The sequence below is a fragment of the Corapipo altera genome, unplaced genomic scaffold (assembly GCF_003945725.1).
Source record: "Corapipo altera isolate COAL_440 unplaced genomic scaffold, ASM394572v1 100, whole genome shotgun sequence".
Taxonomy (NCBI): Eukaryota; Metazoa; Chordata; class Aves; order Passeriformes; family Pipridae; genus Corapipo; species Corapipo altera.
Genome location: NW_020884952.1, coordinates 2,523,993 through 2,541,848, shown reverse-complemented (window position 1 = coordinate 2,541,848; position 17,856 = coordinate 2,523,993). Strand labels below are relative to the sequence as shown.

General features: G+C 36.2%; 1 protein-coding gene across 7 annotated transcripts in view; it reads left to right on the top strand.

Annotated features, from left to right (window-relative positions):
- Positions 1–17,856, top strand: part of ANO3 (anoctamin 3) — a 133,452-nt gene that overhangs the window by 68,755 nt on the left and 46,841 nt on the right. For all 7 annotated transcript variants that reach the window (XM_027663321.1, XM_027663319.1, XM_027663324.1 and 4 more), the window contains exons 5-9: positions 5,072–5,224; positions 6,908–7,008; positions 10,687–10,731; positions 16,095–16,226; positions 17,655–17,761. In XM_027663321.1, coding sequence (XP_027519122.1) covers positions 5,072–5,224; positions 6,908–7,008; positions 10,687–10,731; positions 16,095–16,226; positions 17,655–17,761 — 538 coding nt within the window. The remainder of the gene's footprint in view (positions 1–5,071; positions 5,225–6,907; positions 7,009–10,686; positions 10,732–16,094; positions 16,227–17,654; positions 17,762–17,856) is intronic.

The window sequence follows — 17,856 nt, the reverse complement described above, 5'->3', positions numbered from 1 at the left end:
CGGTGGAAATCCTTATTAAAGGTCTTTTGGGTTTAGAAAGGTTATGTGGCTTTGGGGGCAGCTGGACAACATTATAGGAAGTTACTAAATGCATAGAAACCTGAGCTGACATTGACTGAACACTGGGAAGGTGGTAGAAGGAAATACCACCTGTTTCCTAGGACATGCTCTCTCCTAGGGAAGTTTCTTGCTGTAGCTTTGGTGTGTAACCAAATTAGAGAGAACCTTTCATAGTGTTTTGAATGTACTTGACATTTAGCTGTTCCACAGCTTAAGCTGCAATTACCTGGTCACGTGAATGGGAATTTGCTTAAAATTTATAAAAAAGTAAACACCTCTAGAGGTTTTGTCAGCCTTTAAGCCCTTGCTGTTAGGTTAGTCCTGTTGGGAGCTGTCAGTGGTGGAATGAATGTGAAGTGAATGGTTGCAACATGTGCATTGTACCTTCATGTGGTTCCATTTAACCTCTGAATTTACTTAGGTACTGCATGTTATTCATTATTTTAAACTTTTCACCAGTATAAGGTGGAAAACAAAGAAAACATGCTGCTGTATCATGATACAGTCATTTACTGTTACATAACATACTGTTACATAAATCTAAAATTTGCTCCTGTTTTCAGAATGGTTCTAACTCACTCTTCTAGAATATTTGTTTCTATGCATGGGGTGAAAAAATGGGAAAAGTTTAATTTACAGAGCAGAACACCAGAGTGAAATAAATGAAGTTGAAATAGTTACAATTTCTGTGAGTTGTTCTATTTAAATTAATTGGGGAGAGATAGAGCCAGTAAACCAACTGTTCCCTCTTTGTAAAAAGGGCATTACTCATTAATTAGAATATGAACAAAAGTTTATTTAAAAATCCCTCCATGTTGGCTAAATCCAAGGAAATTCATCTTGTACATTTGAATAGCTTATTTTATAACTTTGCTAAATATTTGCATTGTTTTTCCACCTTTTTTTTTTTTGCTTGAGCCAAAACTCCTTTTTCTAGGTTAAATTGATCAATGTATTTTACCTTGTGTAAAGTGTAAACTTCAGTTGAATGATAACATTAGTATTTTTAATTTTACACTTTCAGACTTCAAAGCAGTGTGTCATGTTATTTGTTATAATAATCACCATCTATAAAGCGACCAAAAATGTTGACAAATAGTAAAGAAAACCAAGGAACTGCAGCAAATCTGTAGTGGCAAAGCCTCAGGTAATAGTTAAATCTGGTGCAAACCAGTGTGGGCATTATGAGCAAGCTTAATGTTGAGTGAAGTGCCACTTCACAGCCTCACATTTGAAGTTCTTGTATTTAAAGACTTTGAAAGGACAAGGTTAAGTTAAATTGTTGAATTTGCCATATGAACTATATTGCAATACTCTAAAATGAGTTTTTAATATCAAATAAGTTTTCATAAGCCGATCAGGTAGATAGCATTTCAGAAAATCTAGAGGACTGAGAAGGTGGAGAGGATGAAGAGGATTAGAGAATGTTGATTAGTCCTTTTTATACATATTTTTCAGGTGAAACAGGAGATCTTAGCATAGAGGAGAGTAAGGGCTTTGCACAAAATATTTCTTCCCATGCTTTTCTCCTTTTCTGATCCTTTTCTGTCAGGAAAAAGGTGAAAGAATGAATCAGAGATTTATTGGTCCAGGCCAGCAGATAAACAATAAACAAGCTGTGCCTGAATGCCCACTGTACTAACAGCTCATTCACTGTGCTAGGTACAGATGATGGCAAATATACCCTGACTCATGTGTTTAATTGAAATTTCTGCTCCCTGTTCTTCTTACACATTGTGGAACTCCTTCAGATCAACTGAAAAAAACTCCGACTAAATCACCAGATAAATTCTTTTACTGGCACAGGTATTTCTGCATTATATGTAGGCAACTTTGCTTGAGAACTGCACTAAAGTAAAACTAATGGTACCAGTAGCATTCAAGTGAATCAGTCCTGAAATCAATATAGTATAGGTCAGGTTCACTGCACCAATGTGCTAAGTGGCTTCACTACTGCACTTCTCAACCCGTGGGGGTAGTACTCTGGAAGTGGTCTGAGAAAAACAGATGGAAAATTTCTTTCTACTGTAATGACTGATCATTGTTTCTTGAACATTGCCCCCAAATAATTCTATTTGGTGCGGATGAATCTGAGGTCATATTTGGATACTGTCATAATCTGAGAAATAAAATGTCTCTCTAAGACCGAAGAAAAGCACCTGTTTCAGAAACAAGGAAAGAAAGGCTAGAAATAATAATCCAAAGAAAGGTAAAAGTGAATTACAAAAAGATAGATGTAATTTGCAGAATGTCTGTACAGAAATTACATGAGCAGAAAATGTATAAGAGAAGTTCCAGATGTCCCCTTTGGGGGAATTTGGGCTAGGCTCTTTGTATTTTATTTTGCCTGCTTCAGGAACCATAATAAAAGCAGCTCTGGTCTGATTTTGTAAAATACTTGCACAGGTATCTTTTATTGTTAAAGAGCAGATTCATTGCTTATGTCTTGAACCTGAAAAAAGCTTGGATTTTAAAAACTTCCATATTCAAATTTGTGTTTTTGAACCTTTAATCTACTAGCTCACCTTCAAACCTCTGCATCTTACATCTTCAGATCATTTCACCTATGACATAAAAAGCTTTTACTACTATCCCCTTTCAGAATTCTTAGAAGGGGTGACAGGCCCTGAGTTCAGTGTGCTGTCAGTCTAGTTTGACAGTCTTTACTGCCTTAAATTGGACTTCAGATACTAGTAATCTAAATATCAAGAAAGATGTTGAGGTGCTGGAGTGTGTGCAAAGAGGGATCGAGAGCACAAGTCTTATGAGGAGTGGCTGAGGAAGCTGGAGTTGTTCAGTTTGGAGAAGAGGAGGCTCAGGGGGAATGTTACTGCTTTCTACAACTACGTGAAAGGAGGTTGCAGCCATGTGGGTGTTGGCCTCTTATCCCAAGTACCAATTGACAGGACAAGATGAATCGTCCTCAAGTTACACCAGGGGATGTTTAGGTTGAATATTAGGAAAAATTTCTTCACTGAGGGGGTTGTCAAGCACTGGAATGGGCTGCCCAGGGAAGAGGGGGGAGTCACCATCCCTGGAGATCCTTAAGAGATGTGTAGATATGGCACTTAGGGACTTGGTTTAGTGGTGGACTGGGCAGTGCATTGGACTCCATGATCTTAAAGGATCATCAGCTGAAGCTTAATGTACTTAAGTATATGATGATGCACTCCTTTGCAATAGTAGATGGTCTGAGAAAGACTGTTGGTTTTTATTTTGGGACTTAAAAAAGCGAAGAAAGAGGAAGAATCTTGTAAGAACGCCTTAGGTTTTGCAGACAGAGTTCTCAGAAGCACTAAATATATAAAAAGCTGGCGGCGAGGGATGTGGGTGTAAGACAAATGTTTCACATAGAAACAAGTGAGCTGGTATCCAGTATTTATGCTGCTGATATAATGCACTAACACATGGTTCTGTTTATCAGTATCAATAGAGAGTGTAGCTATTGGATATAATGCTGAGTATTATAAATTTCATATCCAAATAATCCAAATATCATTCCCATTGTTTAAAAGATGCAGCATTCACAGACGTCTGGTCCCATATATATATAGGTGTAATGTATCCTACTTGAAACCAACATGATTGTTTTGGACAGTTTGTGTTTAAATGAGTGCTACTTCTCCAGAAGATGATGGCAGTTTCTCAGTTTACCTTTTCAGATTTCAAAGTCTTCAGCACCTGGGAGTGCTGGTCAATAGTTGGCTGAACATGAGCCATCAGTGTGCCCAGGTGGCCAAGAAGGCCAGTGACATTCTGGCCCGTGTCAGGAGTAGTGTGGCCAGCAGGGCTGTGATTATCCCTCTGTGCTTGGCACTGGCAAGGCCACACATTAATTGCTGTGTCCAGTTCTGGGCCCCTCATTTCAACACAGACATTGAGGGGCTGGAGTGGGTCCAGAGAAGGGCAACAAAGCTGGTGAGGGGTCTAGAGATTAAGTCATATGAGGAGCAGCTGAGGGAGCTGGGGGTGTTTAGTCAGAAGAGGAGGTTCAGAAGAGTCCTTATCACTCTCTACAACTGCTTGAAAGCAGGTCATAGTAAGATGGGGGTCAGCCTCTTCTCCCAGACAACTAGTGACAGAACAAGAGGAAATGGCCTCAAGCTGCACCAGGAAGGGTTCAGGTTGGGTATCAGGAAGAACTTTGTCACTGAGAGGGTGGTTAAGCTTTGGAGAGGGCTGCCCAGGGAGGTGTTGGAGTAACCATCCCGGGAAGCGTTCAGGCAGTTACTGGACATGGCATTTAGTTTAACTGTTATGGTGGTGTTTGGTCAAAAGTCCAATGATCTTGGAGGTTCTTTCCAGTCTAATGATTTTATGATTCTATAGTCTGACACCAGTTGATATAGTCTCTGTCTGTTCTAAATCATGCAAAGCACAGAATACAAAAATATCTTGCATTAGCAGCAACATGTAAATCAGGGTTTTCCATATCAAGGTCAGACAATCCCTTGTGTTTGGAAGCACGGTGGGAAGCAACTAGTCAAGATTTAAACGTTGCTAACATGGCATTGAAAGAGCACTTGGGCTAGAATATCCATGAAAACATTCCAATCAATACCATTTCTTTTTTAATTTTTTAGATTTATTTCTCTCTTGGAGAAAATACAAGTATGTTTGTTCTATCAAATTTTCCCAGGTACAAATCAGAGAGAAAATTGCTTTAATTTACTTGCCTTTAATTTTCTTTTTTAATTCCCCTTGAAAATAAGAATCAGCAGAAGTTTATATCGGTACACATCACACAATAATTTTAAGGCTTTTTCACAGCTGAAAGAAATAACTAGAATATGGGTTTTGTGAAGCTGTTTTGTTTTGTTCTAATTTATTGGAAATCCTGAGCAACTGATGCATATTGACTTTTTATTCTTACAGCTTTTTTACATATTCATCCTACCATTATGTGGACATTTCTGTGGTTTAGGAAATGCTGTGTTATATGCTATTCATGATAGGACTCTTCTTCTTTTTAGATGCCATATTCAGTGTACTTTTATTATGTCTTCTCTAGAGTGATGCCATGGCATCATCAGGACTCTTCTTCAAAGATGGCAAAAAGCGCATTGATTACATCCTGGTCTACAAGAAATCAAGTCCACAGGTAGAAAAAAGAAGCACATTTGAGAAGAATTTGAGAGCAGAAGGGCTGATGTTAGAACGGGAGGTGAGTCTTGTAGCTTATGTGGCATAAAAACTTTACTGAACTGATAAAAGATTCCTGACAATCTTGCAAGCCTTTCCAGTCAGGCTGTCCCCACCACCTGTTTAATTGTATTAAATTAATAAGAAAAATTGTTTGATAGCCTGTGTTTAAAATGATTTGGGGATATGTGGTTGAGCACGGAGGTGTGGTGCAGTACAGAGGGAAAAGTTCTAGCTACTAATGCTTGCAGAACAGAAGAAGCTTCAGTAACCTGTGTTATTGCTTTAATATGTAACCTTTATGTCTTTCAGCAGAATGCATGATGCTAAATATCTCACTGTTTTTCAAAGGATTAAGGTTGTCACTATCTAGTTAATCCATGGCTAGTAATAGAAGTATTAATATAAACAAAGGAGAACAGAGTCAGGAAAACAGCCTTGTATTTTTGCTGTTTCATGAATCACCTGCAAAACAGGTGTGTGTTTAGTTTATCCTGAAGTAAGATCCTGTACTTCATGTATATCTCATCCTGATTTATTCTTTTCAGCTTAGTAGAATGTCCTATGTTTAAGCAATGAGCTTGCAAGTTATAGCTCACAATGTAGCATATAAATATTAATAAATAACCTACCTGACTAAAATTCGGTTTTAAGGCTTTTAAAAATTGTTACAGTCTAGTAGTAAAAATATCTAGTTTTGTTCCAATTTCAATACATAGTAAAATCTCAGCTGTTGTAATTTCAGAATTATTGACACTTAAGAAAAAAAATTATGAGATCATCATTCTACTTATCAAAGGTTTTAAATTGTCTTCCACTAGTATTTTTTTCCACATCTTTTGAGAAAAGTAAAATCCTCGAGGTGGTACTATTGAGCTGTGATATGACTTTATGGAACTGGTAGGTAGAACTGTGAACATTTTAAGTGTTATTAACCCTTTAACTACATTTTCTTTTACCTTTACTTACCAAAACTTGCGAACTGAAGTTTTCGGAGGCTTTAATCAGACTCAACTCAAATATCAAAATATCTACTTATAAAATCTCAAGCAAATACACCTGGGAGAAGGGTGTGGAACTGCAGTCTTCGTAAGAGAAGATGAATATAGAAACCTGTAAAGCTGAAACTCTTGTTTTATATACAAATAAATTGGTGATGAAAAACATTTAGAGTATACCTTATAATTTTTACCAAAAACAAAATCTCAGTTCCTACAGAGATCACATTTAAAAGTTCCTAGCAGATATTGCAATTACCAATTTGGCAGGGTGCAACCTGGAGCTTCCTCTCAGCTGTTCTTACTTCTCTAGCATCTGAGCATTCTTCTCCTTAAATGGGAGACACACAGAATGGTCTTCAAACTACTCAAACTAAGATGATTTTATGGAGATTTAGAATTAAGTAATTTATTCCATGTAAAAAAGTGGTGCATTAAGGCTTTCTTATTTTACTTGTGTTCATGAGGAAAGATCTTTCCAACAGAGTCCTTTTGTCATACTAGTCTGTGCATATTATGGAGTTTGTGAGGGGAAAAAAGTTACTAATTTTCCTTTGTCTAGCTGAGAGCACTTACTGTGCTTTCAGACTTGCATGCCAACTTCAGACTTAAAATCAGAATTTGACCCTGAAGAATGTTTCTAGGAAGGTAGTTGCCATAAAGGTTTAAATTATTAATGTGCATTTGTTTGTTACTTCTCTTTACAGCCAGCTGTTACAAACAGTGATATCATGTTTGTTAAAGTTCACTGTCCATGGGAGACGTTGTGCAAATATGCAGAAAGAATGAACATCAGGATGCCTTTCAGGTATTGTGGAAACTGTTTTAAGAAACCAATAATTTAGTGCTTAATATTAAAAGTTCATTATTTACTTAAGGCTAAAATGCAGTCTTTACAGCTCTGTAGCCAGCCACACTCATATTTGATTTAGTGATATGATTAGGAAGAGAAGAGAGGAGGAATAAATAGTCCTGCTCTTGCCATGTTTTTGCACAGTATTCTGGGGTGCTTGTTTTCAAACTTACCTTCTAAGTCAAATTGAACATATGTCTTTAGAAAACACTGTTAGTAGTTCACACATTGTTTTGGATGTCCTTGGCAGTGTTTCAGATATTCTCCCTCTGAGCTCAAGTAATTCTCCACGATTTTAGGGTTTTTCTGAAGCCTTCCCCAAAGGCAAGCAGAATGACACAAAAAGCTTCCATGTCTCCAATATAACACATATTGTCACAATTTGAGTAAAATGAGGTCCAGCAGCTTTCCTTAGGCAGAATAATGAACTGAACTGAGTTCCTTGTCTGTGTGCTAAACAAATTCTGTCATATGTTTTTGCAATAAATATTTGTTATTGGTTTGTAGGACCAGGTTAAAATCTCCTGCAATAATACAGAAATTTTTAAAGGAGAAAATGTACCTTTTCAAATTGATTAATAATGCTCTTAGAGAGACAGAAGAGCACATAGTGTGCTGTAAACCTCCTGAGGAGTTAAACTGGTAACTAGATTCCAAAATTGTGTGACTCATGGAAAATACCCTTACAGCACTCCTTTCTCACTCAGACTGCCAACTGCTCAGTGTTTCATGCTGTGGCAGTGTGGCTCTCTTGCATTGATCCTAAGCCAGAAACAGTCATTGTGAAGCATCCTTTGCTCAAAACCTGTTTCACATACCCACTTCTGTAATGAGTTTCCACATCATCCCATTAAGCCTTTAAAGGCTTTTCCATAACAAAAATGTTTTCTGTAACAGTCATCTTCCATATGGTTAAGAATATCATTATAGTGCTGTTTGAGCTTCTCTAATTTGAGTAATACTTGTCGATATTTTAAATATAGAAGTCTTTATGTGTGTGTGTACGCACACATAAATAATCTAAATTCCAATTAAAAAAATAATTCCTTCTTACTTTCGATACATGAAATCACAAAATTGAGTTTTAGCAATGGTTTGATTTCTTCATCATTTTAGTTACTTCACAGATCAGTAGTACTCTTCAGAAGAAAAAAAGGCTGACTTTTGCAATGCTACTTTATTTGCAAGGCATACTAGGCTATATTTGTTTGTTATATTGTTAACTGACATGTAAATATATTCTCTTTATTATTTCCCTGAAGTGTCTGATCCATGTTTCTTTTTCCTGAGCTTTAGCTTCTTTTTATCCCATTCAGTTCAGTACACCAAAAGCTGAACTTTTTATTTTCACCATGTTGGAAGTTTTGCTGTAGTATGAAATAAATTTATTTGGTAAGAAACTTTTCCACCTCTACCTCTGTAATAGAACTGTGAGAAAAAGTAAATTGGTCAACACTGCTTTTCTCTTTAAAAAGATTTTAATAGGAATTTAAATGAAATTGCAATCTAAAACAGGCCAGCAGCCTGTCTGAAGTGTCCCCTACAGGAGATAAACAGTGTTCCATGATGCCTTTTCTCTTCACTTCTGTAAAGTTTGTGGTTTAGAGGCTTAGAGTTTGTGGTTTAGAGGCTTGCTGAGGAGGCAGAGTTCATGTCATTCATGTCTTCATCTTTATATTTGCTCCTGATGGCTTTTCATGGATGCAAAAATAACAACCTAGACTCCTGTAACAACATGATGTGAACACGCATTTTGTAATTTCATTACGTGTTCTGTCAAAACCACTGTTTTTTAAGAGTTGAGCTTGCTTGTTTAAAACAAACCTTTCCTAACTGGATGGCCTATATTGTTTTTCTGAGGTGGGCAGAGGAACCTCAAATCATACAGTTCTCTCACACAATTACTCACAAGCTACTCTCAGTGAACTAGAGTAGCTTCCTCCCAAAAAGTTTCAGGTCACCCTTAGATTTAAGTGGGCCTGAGAGGAGAAGGGAGTTGGACTTGATGATCTGTGTGAGTCCCTTCCTACTTGAGATATCCTGTGAGTGTAAAAACCAGATTATTTCTCTTAGCCTTTATTTGTTTTATCAGTGGTTTCTGACTGTCCAGTTTTAGTGTATAGTTGAAAAGAAAGGTAACCTTCCCCGCAATACTTTAATGCTGTGCACCCTTGTTCTCTTGCACAGTCATGCAAAATTTTGGCTTTTGGTTATGGTCACTAAAATACACCATGTATCAGTATCATATATCAATAACACATAAAGAATTCAATTCATACTTTTTAGGTTCATTTTGCTCAATCCAGGAATCTAAACAAAATCAACAGAATTATTATTACATGGGTTATTTCTCTCTATTGCTGGAAAGTAAAAATACTTTTATTCTGGCCCAAGGGACTACCCAGCATCCCAGAACTCTTTTAGCATGGTAGTATACTAAAATGTGTTGGCAGATTTATAGGATCCATCATATATATATATATAATATAGATGGTATCTCAGTGTTTCAATTGCAAAAGGAAATTTTTCTAACATTTCAAAAGACAGTGGTAATCACTGTTCTCTTGTATGTAAGGCTGACTTTTGCAGTGCTGCTTTATTTCAAAGTATATGTATATGGTTTCAAACAGGATTTCTGTAAGCTCCAAGGTGAGGTAATGACTGAATTATAACTTTATAAAAAATTTATAGATATTTTTGTTTAGTATGTGGTCTGTCAGTAGAAATGAAACTATTATGTATTTCCAGAACTCAGGCAGTTTAATTTTATTTGTGTCTACAAATAAATCATGAAACATTATAATTATGTGTAATGAATAAATTATTTGTATCTGTAACTTAGCTGGACTCCATCTGTGCGAAACAGCTAAGGGTAAAGGGAATTAAGGAAGGGTTTTGTTAAAAAATGTCTGAAAATCCTTTAATCATTGCTTCATTTGCAATTCTGCCTAGTGGTACTAAGTGTCAGGCTGCCAGCAGCCTGCAGATTGGTGGATAAACAATTTTGCAGTGGCCACATATTTCCCATCACTCTTTTTAATGTATTAATTTCAGTGTTTCTTCAAGGTAAGTAATGTACTTTATTCAGTCTCAAATACTGCCCGGATGGGCAGTTGCAGATCTTGTTAAATCCTGAGGAATCTGCAAGATCAAGGCCTTTGTGTGGTTGAAATGTGACATGAAATGATAGGAGGAGACCAGAAAAAAGCCTGAAAACCTGAAACTAGGTGTGCAAAATATTATAGTGCAGCAAATACGTCTCTGTTTGGTTTCAGAGTAACTGTTCTCAGAAAGCCTGACTGGGAATTCCTGGTCCTGTTTCTCTAAGTGTCTATAGGCAGTGAAAGGTGGAGAGAAAAGAACTGTTAAATGAGTTTTTAATTATCTATTGTTATTGTTATTAGCTACAAATCTAAAATGTAATTTTGACTCAGGAACGAATGTAAAACTTAAAAAAAAAGTGAAATTATGTCATTTTAATGACTTAATTACAGTTGCATTTTTAAAGTGATTTCTCCTTTCTGTCTATGAAAATGCATGTTTTAGAATGTCCAACATTCTTCTTTAATGTATATGTCCTTTTCAACTGTATCCTACTTGATTAATCTCAGCTGATTTTTGCTGTTCTTTCAGGAAAAAATGTTATTACACTGACTGGAGGAGCAAAACCATGGGCAGGTTGGTGGGTGATGTGTAGCTTCTAATTTTGTCAGATAGTCACCCTGGTAAAGAAAATCCATTCGCAGTTGTAAATTTATCCATGAAACTTGGCAAATTGGATTATTTTCCTGAAAACTCAAAATATGTCATCTTAAAGTGTTAAAATATTCATCTGTAACAAGGTGCAGTACTTTGAAGCTTTGCCAGCTATCATTTAAAAATCAAAACATGTTAATGCCAGAGGGAAAAAAGCAGGCCTTATCCTGGCCTTTAAGATTTAACACTGGAGCTATCTCTACCATTATCTCTGCTGAATCCAAGGCATTCCTTTTTAGCATGAGGCATACTTTTGAGTGTATGTCTCAGATTCTGGCAGTCAGCTGTTTCCTTAGACATGCAAACATATTTTCTCTCCTGTGTGCCTGCTGATCAGGAACAGATCAATGCCACACACCAAAGGCTGCTTTGAACTTTTATTTGATGGCTGACAGAATAACTTGCAAAACTCACCTGTAGCTCTGCTGTTGGTGGTGCTTCTGTCAGCCAGGAGAAGGGTACGAGAGGCTGTAGGGATGGGTGAAAGGAGCTTGGGGGTGCTGAGGAGTGAGGACAGGGGACACTGTGAGCTGTAATCACTCCCCATTGCTCTGGTCAGACATAGTGATGTCTTGCAAATCATAATCACCAATGGAAAAGATACATGAAAATATTTTACATGAGGGAAATCTCCTGAGAGAGTTCCCTGTCGTGAGTTTTCTGGAGATGGGTCTTGAGATGACATAACATCGGATTTAGGTTCTCTGTCGTTGCTTTAGATGATGAAGAGCTCTCATTATTTCTCTGGAACGATTTAAGTACTCTCATGATAACAGTTTGGAAGATGATCTGCTGACAAAAACAGACAAAGCACTGTTGAATGGTAAAGGGAGAAAACTCAAACAAAAAGCAGATAAAATATTTTGAAATAAAACAATCTACAACATAAATTTACAACTGCGTTTTTTCCTCTTCCCAGTCATTCGCATGCTTGCTCCATTTCAGCGTGCATTGTGAAAAATGTAAGTGATGTGCTTTTAATGCAAAGGCAAAATCAACAAGCTTTACTTCAAAATTGTCTCATTTCATCTGTAATCCATCTGGTGAGTCTTGCATATTAAATAAATTTATTTTCCTTATTTAGAAGGATATTTTCCCTGTTCAGGTATCTGAAACGTGCAACTGAAGTTGCACAGTACTTCTGAATCAAGTGATAAGCAATTTTCATGCCAGATTGAGTTTTCATTTGAGGCAAATGCTTTTACCTATGATGTCCTTTGTGAGAATTTGGGGATGAACATTTTTCTGAATATTTTTTCTGACACTTTGTGTAATTCAGTGCACAAAGGAATAATGTGAAAACAAAAAAAAAAAAAAAAGAAAGCTACATCTGAGAATGAAAGCTAACTCTAAAACTGCTGACATACACATTTCATCATTTTAACTTCTACAGCTGTCATTGTTTCCTTGCATCTTACAACTTTTCAAACTCAAACTGCTTGTCTGTAATTTATTAAATCTCTTGTTAATATTTCTAAGTTATTAAATAGAGTTCATAGGAGCTACAGTGAATTACTTTACTAAAATCCTTGTATATCAAAGATAAAATTTGAAGGCTATAGAGTTTTTCTAATTTAGGAATATGAAGTAACACTAGCATATTAGACCCTGCTGTGACCTGTACACTTCTCTGGCTTTATTGACATGGTTATATGACAGATGTTCTTTAAAAAGTCTGCAGAAGATTTTTAGGTGCACTAGTGAAAGGACAGAAGATAAATGTAGTGCTTAATGGTACACTTTCCTTTATGTGGTATCTATGTGGTATCTCTATTTCTTTATTTGTATACCTTTAGAAAAGTCCTTAACATTGTACTTAATCCTATGAAATGTGATTTCTGTTCATGGGATCACACTATAGAAATAGTTCTCTCGTATTTATTAAGAGCAGTATTTGAAAAGCCTTCAAAAAATCTTCTCAAAGGAAAGGAATATGCCAGTAAATAGTGTGGGTATCAAAAATTGTTTGAAGTCTCAGATTTAAGACTAAATAATCAAATAAATCAGTCTTGAATCTGCTGTATTGGACATGCTGATTTCGTGCTGGTAAAGAATGACATCAAGGAAAAGAAAATGAAAAGGTAGTTGTCTTATTGTGCAGATTCCCTCTGCCCACTGAAATGCTGAAATCACTTAAAACTTCTAAGGACAGAGAACTGAAAATTACTTTGTTTAGCAGCTGACCTGCAGCAAGTTTGCTTTGCAGAAGGACTTGTGAAATCTTATGGATTTCAGTCTGCACACTGAAGTGAAATTACTGATGTCATTCCATGGAACAAACATAGTATCTTTTTTTTTCCTTTTTTTTGATGATAATTGTGTCTGTGTGTTGAATCTGTCAACCATTACATGCTTCCTGTTACAAAACATGGAAAAGCACCATGCCCATGTGACTTGGTGGCACATGGGTGACATTTCTGGCCAGTCTAGAGAAGCACAAACACTAAGCAAACTACTGGGTGGTGATTTCTGTCAAAACTACCTAACAAGACCGGTGGAGTTGCTTAATTCTGGTATCTCATTCCATGAGTTTGATCAGATAATGCTAAACTCACCTATACAGTGTCCATTTGTATTGCTGTATGAAGAATAAATGTAACCTGCAAGGATTTTTGGATGGGCTAATTCTCTAAAAAAAGATTAACCAACCAAATAAATCAGAACAGTACCACCGAGGTTGGAATTTGGGCAAAAATGACATTGCAAGCACCTTCATAAAATATTAAATTTTATAGCTAAGAATGAAATGCACAGGTGTTTCAGAATACCTTGGTCCGAGGTGCACAGTGTTCCAGGAGCACCAACTGGAGTGGTTGCAGTAAGAGCACACCTGAAGCAGCAGCTCATATCTTGTGCTTCTACTGGGACACTTCTGATCTCATTGCCTGTACTACTGACTTCCCCAGACCAGCTCTGTCTGCTTTTACTCTCACTAAATAGATGACATTGAATAGATTAAATCAGGAATCTGTCTAAACTGCTGCTTTGGACCTAGAAAGCCACTCTGAGTAGAAATGCTAATACTTAGTCCTATGATTTAGGTAAAAATTTGTCTTTAAGTGAAGGTACCAGGAAAATTCAGTTCTTCTTCTACAGTAAAATAACATAAGTCAGGAGAAGTGTCTTGTTGGATTATTTTTATACATGGGGGTGATGTTCTTTTCAGTAGCTATGCTATGTGAAGTCACTAAATTTTGAAATGATCGACCATAAGTGATGTAATGAAAAGGCAATAACATCTTAGATAAAAAACCTTTTTGTCTCAGAAGAGAAACTGCAAATGTAATGGGGACATAAGTATTAATTTATTCCAATGCTGTCTTTCATATTAAAAAGAGCAAACATTAATTTTAAACGAGTTAATTTCTTTACTTTTTCATCTACTATTTTTTTTTTAGATTTTTGTATGGAAGAAATGATCAAGACTTTTCACATAACCAATTTTAAAATAATTTCATGATAAAGGAGCCTGAAATCAGATGCACTGTTTTTACCTTTTTTCTGATGCATCTGCATATTTTTCTCATTAAAGAAAAGTCTGGATTTGGACTAAAAAAATCAGCATGTGTATGACAGAAAAAAAAGAGATGGAGAAAATAAAGGGAAACTGTAATTATAGACACTGTGTGCTGAGAGAACTTGCACTGGAACTAATAAAGATAATCAACTCATGCACTAAGGTATTATTAAGGAGACAGTTATGGGATGCACCTGCCTGGGAACTGTATTCTGTGTTTCAGCTTCATAAACATATTATGTTCTTTGGCTCATAGTGGTTAGAGTCAAACACAAGTGGTGGCTCTCAAGGTACAGTCACATACAGAGTGTGCATCAATACCTTGCAATATATAGTGAGAAGAAAATGCTGAGAATTTTAAATGTAACTGTAAAATCCTGCTCCCACATTTGGCTGAGATTTCTGTCTGACACTGTGTCAAATAGGGGCAGAACATTTTTGCAGATGTTGATAATAAGAGGTACATCTTCACCTGGGTCACTTTGCTGCCTGAGAGCAACTTACTGTATCATCACTTATTACTCTTTATTATGAACATTATGAAATAATGTTCATGAACGTTATGAAATATTATGAACATTGTGAAATATAACTTTTTATTATGGACATTATGAAATGGGTAGCTGTGCTTCTGCTTAGCACAGCCAATGAAGTATTCACCTCAGAGGAAAAAAAAATTGTCACTAAGTGTTACACTTTTTGTGGATATGAGATATATGTGCTTTATCTATCATGCATACATGTTCACTGAGTAGAGCCCAAATCCTACTGAGAAAAATACTGTTTAGGGCATGTTTTTCTCAAATTTAGACTTTTTCGGAATCTCTGATGTGCTTATAGTGTCACAATATAGCACTTGTTTAGTATGAGATCTACTCCTTAAATATCCATATTGCATTGCAGTGGAGTGTGAAAAACGTTAGGTCAGCAAGGGGTGCAAAATTGAAGTGATAAGTAACTTCGGGCGCTTGCTTGAAAATTCACTATATTTAGTGAATTCACTGCACTTCACTATATTTACCCTGAATAAACAATGTCCTGAGACACTATTTAGGCAAGTTACCAGTAGAAAAAAAAACCCTAAACGTTTATGTTGCCAGTATATAATCTAATTGAGGATACAACATTGATGTTCTGTTTGTCTTTTGTAGTGTTAATTTTTAGGAATCTGGAGGAATCCATATCTAGGTTTTGTTGGTTTTTTTTCCTAAATACTGCACAACCATTTCAGTGTAACATGATTTGGCAATTGGGTGTACTGTTTCATAAGGCAATTCTTAGATTTTTAGGAAAATTTTGCAGAGAAGAGCTTTCTGCAGTCAGAAAACCATAATCTGATCCTTAGCACTCTCATATTTACTTTTACATTTATGAATTTTACTGTGAGTCTTGCCAGGCAAGAGAGGGGGAAGGAGTTCCACTTGAGAAAGTAATTAGATATGTTCTTGAGTAAAGCATAAGCATCTACTATTCTGCCAGGTGAACTACTTTGGAAAATTATTTTTTCCAATTTTTTCAGTACTGCAGTCACATCTCAACCCATATCCACTAATTTTAGGACGAGTTGTGCTCATGTAAAGTGTGCAAGATGGATTGCAAATAAATATTTTTCATTTTACTTTCTAACTCCTTATTCTCTTTTAGTTGCCTAATGTGGAAATTTCCTGATTTCATTTCATTTCTGGTACAATGTCACTAAATATACGATGCTGGAGATAGAAATACCGAGGAGGTGAGAGTGTGTAAATCTGATTTCTCGCTGTCTCAGTTTGCAGAGGAATATGAGGGAGCTGAAAAGTTGGTTGCCCAGAAACCCAATGAAGCTCGATAAGGAGGCCCTGCCTGATCTGGAGGAGACAGATTGCTACACAGCACCCTTCAGCCGTGCACGCATCCACCAGTAAGTGCTGGAGCTGGAAAGGCAGCGCCAGAGACCTCAAGGATTTTCTGTTTTCTCATATCTGCCAGAGAGGTAGCTGCTAACAGATGGTCACTGGCTAATGCCTAAGTATTGTATTTGGTGGTTTTATGTGTTTTCTCTTAAAGCCAGAAATCTACTCTGTCTTACCTGTTACTGGATAGTCACTCGGTAGCACGGGCAGAAATTTGGCTGAAAAATTATCGCTGCCTCTTTGGTTTAGAAGTTTTTCAGTTTTTCTTTCCATTGCATTACAAAATGCAAATACTTGCTCAAGTTGGCTTTGCTTAATTACATATTTAACTCAGGCAAAACCTGATACAGCTATTGATATTGGGAACACCTGGAGGCAAGCTAAAACCAGGCATGATTTTTTTTTAAGCTAAAACTAGGGATGATTTTTTTTTTTAAACTAAAACCAGGGATGATTTTTTTTTTCTGTTTTATCAGATCCGCATTTAAAAAGGTCTCTTGCCTCTGAAAGTACAAATATATGTACACCAAATATCAACTACGTGTGGTCAAATCAACATGTTGACAGTGATGTAGTTAAACTGTGCCGTAAATCTTTTCAGTAGCCAAAAAATTAGAATTTAAAATTCTGACTGTTCCTTAGTTTTTTTCTGACTGTCCTTATTTTGTGACAATTGTTTTAGGAGAGAAAATTTAATTTAAAGTAGAAATATGAATTAGTCTAAACAAGATTTCTTCAGTAAAGAAGTTATATTCTAGTGGACTGACTTTACTCCTGAAAGACAGAGTAATTGCATGATAGTCTCTCTTTTTTTTTTTTTTCCAGTAATTGCCTATATTCAATGGGTCAAGCCCCTGGTTTTAGTGTTTTTTCTCAACCAGCTCAGCTGATGTAATCAACTGTTAATAGTATCACTTTTGGCACAGCTGAGCAGGAGAAAGCTCCTGCGTGTCGGATTTCTGGCATCCAGAATGGAGCCATCTGTGCAAGGATGCTTTATTTGGCTCCATCCTAGGATACTCTAAGGGCAAATGGTTCTGGAGATGCTACTCAATTTTCCAGTGCATGGATATTTTTTTTTTTTTTAATTAGTAGTTTTGGTGGTTCCATGCCATGGACATCTGTCACCTCATAAGTAATTTGAATTTAAGACCACTACTGCTACTGAAGATCTTTAATTAACTTTGTCCAGAACAGAAATTATTTAGATAGTAGGATATTTTAGAATTTACTTTTAGTTGTTCTGTTTTCCCAAAAATTATTTGTGATGAGGATAACTTTATTGGACCTGCTCTAGGGATGTAAGATCTTATGTCTTATTCAGTAACCAAGGAAAGTAAAGATCCAAATCACTGTAAGAAGGAAGCACTTGAGCAGCTATGTTTCAACACATGTGCATTGTTTTGAATATTAAAAAACATTAATTATTTTAATAGTTTTACGATAAACAACAAAGATAGCTTCTTCAGCAATTCCACAAGAAGTAGAATCGTGCATCACGTGCTACAGAGAACTAAGTATGAAGATGGAAAATCCAAAATGGGTGAGAATGCTGTATTATTTTTCCTAACTTGAAGCTATAAAATTTTATATCTTTACTCTCCTGAAAAAATACCATTTGAGTAAAATAATTTAATT